Consider the following 10,501-nt stretch of genomic DNA (forward strand, 5'->3'; position numbering starts at 1 on the left):
TTGGAGGGGGCCATTAAAGCAGTGCGGATAGGTTGGAGGGGGCCATTTAAGCAGTGCGGATAGGTTGGAGGGGGCCATGTTATGCAGAGTTTTGTCGGTGATGAGGAGTGTGAAATGGATGCGATGTTCTGTAGGGAGTCAGCGGAGGTTCTGGAGGACAGGGGTGGTGTGTTCTCTGGAGCTAGTGTGTGTAAGCATCTGGGTCAGCTGACTTTTGAACGTAATGAAGCTTTTTGAGGAGTTTGGAGTGAAGAACAAAAAGAAGGCTACTGCAGTAGTCGAGCCTCGAGGCGATGAATGAGGAAAAGCAGCAGAAAAGGAGAGGGATGGGCGGATGCCGGCAATGTTTTTGAGATGAAAACAGCTGTTTTGATAAAGTGGTTGATGTGGGATTCAAATGAAAGGATTGATACAAAAATGACTCCAAGGTTGCGGATGTTGGAGGAAGGGGAGACAGCGGAGCCATCGATGGAGAAGCAGTTGGTGTGTTTGGTGTTTTGGGCCGATGATGACTTCAGATTTCTTGCAGTTTTGGTCATCAATAGTAATATAAAATAACAATATCTTGTTATATATATATATCTTGGTGACACAGTGGGGTAGGAGCAGTCAAATGAATCCTTTTCACAGGCTACAAAAGTCCTCTGAGCTCTAACAAGAACCTAATAAAACATCTCACAATGAAGTTCTACTTACGTTTGGCATCAAACATCTTGAATTTGACGAAGCCAGGCACGTCATGCTCCGTACACAGCTGCCAAAACACACACAGCAGCTAATATGTGAGAAGGCTCCATCACATGTGACACACACACACACACAAGCCTCCACACATTAAAGACATTTAGACTTGTAAAATATTACCATGCTCATTTGGCTTAACCATGAACCTGCATGAATAATAAAATGTGTAAATCTGATAAATGGCCGTGTCTTGTGTTTATTCATTCTTTCAAGTCTTTTCTCTCTCCTTGCTCTAACTCTGCTGTGGTTCACACCCAGCTCCTCCCTCCAGTCTCTCATGTTGGTCCATCCAGACATGGACTGCACTGCTCTCCAAATATATATAAACTATAAGTGTTAGTAGAAATACTAGGTTTGTATGCAACAACATAACATTTATGGAGGCATGTATGCATTTCAAACACAATTTACAATAAACTGCTAATACGTAAGTCAAATTGAATATGGAAGTAACAATGCATCCATACGTTATATATCAGCATGCATCTATGAAAACGGACTTCTTTGCTTTATGTACTTATATGTACATAAATGTGATTTATATGTTTTGGGTATTGGTGAGAGATGCACATTGACATAAATATTACATATGTCATTTAAATATATGTCCATGCTGAATATCCGATTTTTAATAGAATAGAAAATATATTTGTTAATTGTTTTTGAAGACTCCTCCGCGAATCGCCACCTTAACGTGGTGGAGGAGTTTGAGTGGCTCAGTGATCCTGGTCTATGTTGTCCGGGGCATTAGCCCCTGGTAGGGTCTCCCAAGGCAAACAGGTCTCGGGGGAGAGCCCAGACTAAGAGCGGTTCAAAACGACCCTAATGATAAATAGCCCACGGACTTCAGCCACCTCGCACGGACCAGGGAAACCGGGGCACCCTCCTGGAGCCAGACCCAGGAGGGGAGCTCGTCGGCGAGCGTCTGGTGGCCGGGCCTTCGCCATGGGGCCCGGTTGGGCTCAGCCCAAATAAACAGCATGGAGCAGCCACCCTGTGGACCCACCACCCGCAGGGACAAGCATCGGGGTCGGGTGCAATGCAGACCGGGGCGGTGGGTCAGGCAGGAGGCCTGGCGAGCCGATCACCGGCAGCATAGACTAGCTCTAGGGACGTGGAACGTCACCTCGCTAGCGGGGAAAGAGCCGGAGCTGGTGCAGGAGGTGGAGCGATACCAGCTAGATATAGTTGGACTCACCTCCACACACAGCGCTGGCTCTGGAACCAAGCTCCTGGAGAGGGGTTGGACTTTGTCCTTTTCCGGAGTTGCCCAGGGTGAGAGGTGCCGGGCGGGAGTGGGGATACTCACGAGCCCCCGGCTGAGCGCCGCTGTGTTGGAGTTCTCCCCGGAGAACGAGAGGGTCGCCTCCATGCGCCTACGGGTTGCGGGGAGCAAGGCTCTGACTGTGGTTTGTGCTTATGCACCAAACAGCAGTTCAGAGTATCCGGCCTTCTTGGAGTCGGTGGGAGGGGTCCTGGAAAGGGCGCCGCCTACCGACTCCATAGTTCTCCTGGGGGACTTCAACGCTCACGTGGGCAATGACGGAGAAACCTGGCGGGGGGTGATTGGGAGGAACGGCTTGCCCGATCTGAACCCGAATGGCGTCTCGTTATTGGACTTCTGTGCTTGCCACGGTTTGGCCATAACGAACACCATGTTCGAACATAAAGTGGCTCATAAGTGTACCTGGTACCAGAACACCTTAGGCCGGAGATCAATGACCGACTTTGTAATCGTATCATTTGATTTGCGGCCATATGTCTTGGACACGGGTGAAGAGAGGAGCAGAGCTGTCAACTGATCACCACCTGGTGGTGAGTTGGATCAGATGGCAGGGGAACCGGTTGGAAAGACCCGGCAAGCCCAAACGTGTAGTGAGGGTGAACTGGGAACATCTGGCGGAGGACCCCGTCCGGGAGGTCTTTAACTCCCACCTCAGGAAGAACTTCTCACATATCCTGAGGGAGGTTGGGGACATGGAATCCGAATGGACCATGTTGAAAGCCTCTATTGTGGACACGGCCGCTAGGAGCTGTGGCTGGAAGGACATCGGTGCCTGTCGTGGCGGCAACCCGAGAACCCGGTAGTGGACACTGGAGGTGAGGGAAGCCGTCAAGCTGAAGAAGGAGACCTTCAAGGCCTGGTTGGCCCAGGGGTCTCCCGAAGCAGCTGACAGGTACCGGCAGGCCAGAAGGGCTGCAGCTGCAGTGGTCACGAATGCTAAAACTCGGGCATGGGTGGAGTTCGGGGAGGCCATGGAGAAGGACTTTCGGTTGGCCTCAAGGAGGTTCTGGCAAACCATCCGACGGCTCAGGAAGGGAAAGCGGGGCTTACCCCAGGCTGTTCTCAGCAGGGGGGGGGAAACTACTGACCTGGACAGGGGACATCGTCGGGCGGTGGAAAGAACACTTTGAGGAACTCCTAAACCCGACCAACATGTCCTCTGCAGAGGAGGCAGCGCCTGAAGATCTAGGGGGAGGCTCACCCATATCCCTGGCAGAGGCCGCTGAGGTAGTCAAAAAGCTCCTTGATGGCAAGGCGCCGGGGGTGGATGAGATCCGCCCTGAGATGCTGAAAGCGCTGGACATAGTTGGGGTGTCCTGGCTGACATGCCTCTTCAATGTCGCATGGGGGTCGGGATCAGTGCCCATGGACTGGCAGACCGGGGTGGTGGTTCCCATTTTCAAAAAGGGGGACCGGAGTGTGTGCCCGAATTACCGGGGTATCGCACTACTCAGCCTCCCGGGTGCTGGAAAGGAGGCTCCGACCGTTTGTCGAACCTCAGATTCAAGAGGAGCAATGCGGATTCCGTCCCGACCGTGGAACAGTGGACCAGCTCTTTACCCTCGCAAGAGGGAGGGGTTCTGGGAGTTTGCCCAACCAGTCTACATGTGCTTTGTGGACTTGGAGAAGGCTTTCGACCGGGTCCCTCGGGGGTTCTTGTGGGGGGTGCTGCGGGAGTATAGGGTGCCGGACCCATTACAACGGGCGACTCCGGTCTCTGTACGACTGCAGTAGGAGCTGTGTCCGCATTTTCGGCAATAAGTCAGACACGTTCCCGGTGGGTGTTGGCCTCCGCCAGGGCTGCCCTTTGTCTCCGGTCCTGTTCGTGACTTTCACGGACAGGATATCTAGGCGCAGCCTGGGGGTGGAGAACGTCAGGTTCGGGGGTCTCGGGATCGTGTCTCTGCTGTTTGCAGATGATGTGGTCCTGTTAGCCTCCTCGGATCGTGACCTCCAGCATTCACTGGGGCGGTTTGCAGCCGAGTGTGAAGCGGCGGGGATGAGAGTTGGCACCTCCAAATCTGAGGCCATGGTGCTCTGCCGGAAACCGGTGGATTGCTCCCTCCAGGTGGAGACGGAGTGCCTACCTCAAGCGAAGGAGTTCAAGTATCTTGGGGTCTTGTTCACGAGTGAGGGTAAGATGGAGCGGGAGATCGACAGACGGATCGGTGCGGCTGCAGCAGTAAAGCAGGCGCTGCACCGGACCGTCTTGGTGAAGAGAGAGCTGAGCCGGAAGGCAAAGCTCTCAATTTACCACTCGGTCTACGTTCCTACCCTCACCTATGGTCACGAACTCTGGGTTGTGACCGAAAGGACAAGGTCGCGGCTACAAGCGGCCGAAATGAGCTTCCTCCGTAGGGTGGCCGGGCTCAGCCTTAGAGATAGGGTAAGGAGCTCGGTCATCAGGAGGGAGCTTGGAGTCGAGCCGCTACTCCTTCGCGTCGAAAGGAGTCAGCTGAGGTGGTTCGGGCATCGAATTAGGATGCCTCCTGGACGCCTCCCACTGGAGGTTTTCCAGGCACGTCCAACTGGGAAGAGACCCCGGGGAAGACCCAGAACACGCTGGAGGGATTACATCTCCCAGCTGGCCTGGGAACGCCTCGGGATCCCCCAGAATGAGCTGGAACATGTTGCCGGTGAGAGGGAAGTCTGGGTCAGCCTGCTTGGCCTGTTGCCACCGCGACCCGACCCCGGATAAGCGGAGGAAAATGGATGGATGGATGGATGTTTTTGAAGAATTGGGGACTTATTAATACAATCCTAACAAAACTATAGTTTTGCTGAAGAGATTTGCAAATAAGTAAACAGTAATTATTCCATAATGTAAAGAGAGCAACTTAATATTGCAAAACCTCAGAACCTTCACTCTACCAGAGACGGGGAAGTACTTTAAAGTACAACAGACGGAGGGGCCGTACCTTCAGTAAATGCTCCTGTGATATGCACGGAGGGACGTTGTAGTAGTGCAGCACTGCAGACGGAGGCTGGATGATGTTTTTGGAGGCCTGTCCGGCGCTGCTGAAGCGGTTGTTCCTCGTCATGGCAAAGTCCTTGTAGCTGCTGCTGCCGTCCTCTAACTCGAACACCTGGCTGGGGATCACTGCGTGCTGCTTCGACACACTGCACACAACACAACACCACAGTCACCTGATCCAATCATGCACGTCTACGTGTTCTACAGAACACAGCCCAAATACCATCAACACACTGACAACATGTCAGGTCTGTATGCAGTCGTGACATCAAAACATCCAAAGCAGTTGAAAAGAATCAAATGTTGAGACTGTTGGCTTTAAAGCGCCACCCACAGGCCACGGGGCAGGGACCTCATCTACTGCTGAAGCATCCAAACCAGGGCTGCACCATTATGGCCAAAATCATAATCACCATCATTTTGAGGGCTGTGGCACTGCCAAGATGGTGACGGCCAGAGAAGCCCACTATGAGCTTCACAACGGCTCCCAGAAACCTCTGGGTCGCGTCACGGAGACTACGTCCATGTGAGAAACTGCACCTCTGATATCAGCTTTATAGATTTATATATAGTTGATCAAATTATTTGTTTGGTTGACATCAAAGGGATCAAGAACATTTTGATCGTCCCATTGTTTCATTAAATGTATTGTTAGTTGTATTATTACACTGTGACTTCACCTGTTGGGTTGTGGACTGGCTTTAAAGCCTTGAGTTTGGTATTTTGGCTGTTGCCATCTTGTTTTCTGGCCGTCGCCATCTTGTTTGTTTGCAACCAGAAGTGTCACTAAAGGGTGGAGCTAATTACAACTGAACGCTGAATAAGACATTTTTATGCATAAAAATGTTACAATTAACTTTGATGAAGTGAAAACATGCTGTGAAAGGGTTAAAGTTAAAAGACGGACAACTACCAGACAGGACAACGCCTTGGCAGAGACCTGTCAATCACAGTAAGCCCGCCCTAAAGCATCCCCTGCTTTATGGTCTGTTTGACTCTAAATGGACCATAATGTACTAAATGAACATCATGCTGTATTGAAGAAGACTTGAAACTAGAGATTGAGACCATAAACTCATGTTTACAATGTTTACTGAGGTAATAAATCAAGAGAGAAGTAGAGTCATTTTCTCATAGACTTCTATACAACCAGAGGAGTCGCCCCCTGGTGGACACTAGAGAGAATACAGCTTTAAGACACTTCAGCATCGGCTTCACTTTTCAGAACCGGATTTTGTCACTTGATCCACAAACACAAAAGGTGTTTAACATGTTAAAGTAACATTTGTTTTTATCATCTCAAATGTTTCTGTTCTATAACAGTCAATTAATAATCTTTGGCTTTTTGGATTGTTAGATAAATATCTGAAGACGTCACCTCCGACTCTGGGAACTTGTGACTTGGCATCTACTACTATAGTTTTCCACATTTCAAAAGGCAAAACGAGTTGAAAAGACTAATGAGGAGATGAATGAACCTATAGAGCCGCAGGTCCTTCTATGCATATATTAGACTATTTCTAACACGGACTGAGATAGATGTGAAACATTTTGGATGTATCATTTAGGACATTTACATTTGACAGACATGATAACAAACCTATAAATAATAAATAATGACAATAATAAAGAGTGTGTGGGTTGATCTACTTCTCACCAGACATTGAGTCTCTTGCCGAACACCTTGATGCTGTTGAGGTGTGTGATGGCTCTGTCCACAGCATACTCATCTCCCATCTCAACCAACGCTGTGCCAGGAACACTCTTCATAAACTTTACCTGAACGTACACACACACACACACACTGTGACCAGCTGTCTTACAGAAGCAACATACACGACTCACCTTTTCAGATAGAACACTAATAAAAAGGATAGGTTCACAACTTTTCGAGTGTATCTGAAAACAATAGCCGGGTGGAGACTGAAACAGGTTTGGCTCGCTATAATCACTCTTTCATTCTGGATATTAACGAGATCACAATGTTAGTGATGTGGACAAAAACGTAATCACCCAAACAGCAGTGGCTGGTGTGACACCATAGTTACAACAGTTTCTTTGTTTCTATAATAGACATTATGAAACAGCGAGCCATCAAAGACCCCCTTTAAGAAATTCAAACACACCTACCTTCTCAATGTTGCCGTACAGGCAGAAGAGGTTGAAGATGCGGGTGCAGTTCATCTTGGATGAATGGAGGCCGCTAACCATGGCAACGGAGCTGGGGGTCTGGGCAGAGTATGAGGAGGAGGACTGGGGCAGCGGATAGGACACCATGTCTGGAACGTCCGCTGAGGTCAGCTTGTACCTGCTGTTGCCAGGCAGAGGCAGCAGGGGGCAGGGTGAACCTGAGGAGGCAGAGACGGTAGGAGCTGAGATGCTAACAGCTAGGTAAATATAGCAAAGATAGCGTACTCTTAAACTGATATTGATATTTTTGGTGGGCCTTTCTTTAAGCGGTTTAAAGTCAGTACAAGCTTTCTGCATTCTGACCGTTATCTACTGTAGGCAACACACTGACTATGAATAATGACCTCATACAAACCCACTTCAAAAACATGCAAACTATCTCTTTGCATCAATGAGCGTGGCAGGGATCTGTTTCCCAATGCAGGTGAAGGTATACCCACTGCTGCACCTCTGACCAGTACACGCCTGGCAGACTACACCGATGCTAAGTGAATGTGTGTGTAGGTGAGGAAGTGTCACGTTTCACCTCAGCGGTATGAGGATCTGTCGAGTAAATAGCAGCCTTGTGTTCGGCAGCAGATTCAGTTACCAGTTTCATTCTAGGTGTCTTACCGTAGCCGTTATCACTGTAGGACGATGGGTGTTCTCCTAAAATGGCCTGTCTCTGCCTTCCCTTTCCACGGTCTGAAACACACACACACGCATTATTAGATTGTGTGCAGCACCTACATTAATTTTCTTCAAAACAATAGGCTCATATATGTAGATATTGCATTTAATAATTCAGAAGACTCCACAGTAAAAGTGGAAGAGGTATTTATCCAGAACAAGGCCACTTCAGTGTCTCCTTTGACACCACAGAGGGCTAGCAGCTGGCTAACTCTTTTTTTGTTTGACTAACCTGTCTGATGGTCTGACTCATAGGTTGAATATAAAAATGGTTGACATGAGGCTCCCCCAAAAGTGAAGCCAAAACATATCGATCGCCCCCTGGTGGCTGGCCGCAGTATACGTGATAAACCCCGCCCCCTTCACATGAGCAGATGGGACATGGGCCAAAAGTACACATCAAATACATTCTCCCCAAAGATGGTTTCTGTCATTTTGAGTATATCTTAAATAACCGATTGTCTGTTTCAAACATAGACATAAACTAACTAGCTTAGCAAAGTTTCCACTGACAGTAAGGCTAGCCAGCACTGTGGACTGGCGTGTGTGTTCATATCAGTGTCAGCAGTTTGACGAATCCCGAGTCTGTGTAACAGAACATGCATCAGTTTGATCCTTCATGTATTTATAGAGATATTATCATTATCATCAGGAATCAAGCTGTGGCTGGGCTTGGTTTAAGATGGCAGCGGCCATATCTGGACTATTTTGGCTTCACTTTTGCACAGGAGAGGGAAGTCTATATACAGTTTCTTAACCCATTGACTAATCTTTACCGATGTTGATATGTTCCCAGATCTCAGCAATTAGCTTGGTTATTACAATATTCCTTGTTATTATTAGAAATGGCACACAAAACAACAAGAATAAGACCCAAGTTGTAAAACAATATATTTCGGTATATCCTTAAATAAACATAGCCAAAAGGTTACACACAGCAGCACAACATCATGTTTGAGGTGGAATCTGGAGGGTGAACTGATATTGTAGCACTAAGTGGTCGTGGGAGCTGTCAGTTATTAGTCAGGCATGAAAAAGGAATACTAATAGAGCGTTCCTCGAAACATCTTATCAACAGTGATCTGATTATTGTGTAAACATTGCCGGGTTTTGAGCGCACAGCACAGTTGGTGCATTGTGGCCCGAGGTACAACGTGAATCAGCAGCACCTTGCTCTTGTGTAGCACGCATATCTATACAGAAACGTAGTGGGGAATTCCAGCTTCACACCACTTTGGTCTTATTTTCATGGCTTTGTCATTTCTAGTCATCCTGCCAATCCATTTTCTGACATTTCCGAGGGCCTCTGCAACAAGTCCATTCGTCTTTCTTGTCCAGCCATGTACTCCAGCTCATCCTGGGGATCCCAAGACATTCCCAGGCCAGATGGGATATGTAATTCCTCCAGTCCCGGGGTCTCCTCCCAGTTGGACGAGAAAGGCTTCCAGGAGGCCTCATAATCAGATTCCAAAACCATTTAAACTGGCTTCTTCTGAAGCAAAGGAACAGCAGTTCAACTCCTAGGTCCTTCCAGATGTCTCAGCTCCTAACCGGCCCACCCCGCCAAGGACACTGATCTCTTCTGCTCATGTCCACAATGTCCTTCATCTGGTCACACCTCAAACCTTATGACCATGAGGCTTGGAACGTAGATTGACTGCTAAGTGAGAGCTTCACCTTCAGGCTCCACTCAGTAGTCCAGCACAATGGCCACACCTGAAGCCACAACCAATCCATCTGTTGATCTCATGTAGCATCTTACTCTCACTTGTGAAGACCTTTTGCTCATTGCTCAGCAACTGAGGACCCCCTTGTCCAGCAGAATAATAGTAATAATAATAATAATAATAATACTCTATTTGTGAGGTACTAAAAGGCACTTGATATTGTAAAACCAGCAACAGAAATAGTAGAAGCAATAGCAAACATTGTTAGGGCCACAACGTGATGTGGACACAACGTGTCCACATCACGTCTTGACAACATATCACCACTCTAACCTCTTGTATGGTAGATTAGTGTTGCTCCTTTGCTTTTATATTATCTATTTGGGCTATAATTTATTGTTTGACAATGTTTTTTAACTATGAGCACAAATTAGGGGACATGTCCTTCATACTTTGTATGAATGAGCTTGTCAAATGTCAGTCTGACAGCCGTACCGTTGAAGCAAGGCCAGACGTACAACGTTAAAAGCGCAACACTCGCAGGCAGCATTCAGTGTCCGCCCGGATTATATGCTCCCACTAATAGCCGTTTCAGTCTTTGACGTTAGAGTGTTTATTAATAAAACATTTGTCTGACGTATAAAGTTTAGGAGACACGGCTTCTTCCATTTACTACAGTGACGTCAGCAGTGCTTTTCTGGAAAGTTCAGAGCTTTTAAACTGGAAGCTCAGAAATCTCAATAAGATGTCGGGTGCAGCGCTTTAGCTCTAGGCGGCCGCATGCGCTCTCTGATTATTGGGAACAATTGAAAAAAAGACGCTCAGAAAAAACAATGACACAGCAATATCATGATCGGCTAGACGGACCGTAGCAAACAAAGGGAACTGTTATTACTAGGGCAGCAACTAACGATGACTTTGTTCATCTGGTGGTTACTTCGATTATTAATCCAATACATTTTTCCCCCAGTG

General features: G+C 47.9%; 1 protein-coding gene across 1 annotated transcript; it reads right to left on the minus strand.

Moving 5' to 3' along the window:
• Window positions 1-35: 35 nt before the first annotated feature.
• On the minus strand, window positions 36-9,406 carry LOC116377655 (heterogeneous nuclear ribonucleoprotein L-like). Its single transcript, XM_031839341.1, has 5 exons — window positions 7,806-9,406; window positions 7,134-7,351; window positions 6,661-6,782; window positions 4,948-5,149; window positions 36-754 (listed from the first exon to the last, which is right to left on the minus strand). The coding sequence occupies exons 2-5, from the start codon at window positions 7,278-7,280 to the stop codon at window positions 689-691; spliced, it is 537 nt and encodes a 178-aa protein (XP_031695201.1). The 5' UTR covers window positions 7,281-7,351; window positions 7,806-9,406; the 3' UTR covers window positions 36-688.
• Between the last annotated feature and the right edge of the window lie 1,095 nt (window positions 9,407-10,501).

The sequence above is a fragment of the Anarrhichthys ocellatus genome, unplaced genomic scaffold (assembly GCF_004355925.1).
Source record: "Anarrhichthys ocellatus isolate YVR2014 unplaced genomic scaffold, GSC_Weel_1.0 scaffold1508, whole genome shotgun sequence".
Lineage (NCBI taxonomy): Eukaryota > Metazoa > Chordata > Actinopteri > Perciformes > Anarhichadidae > Anarrhichthys > Anarrhichthys ocellatus.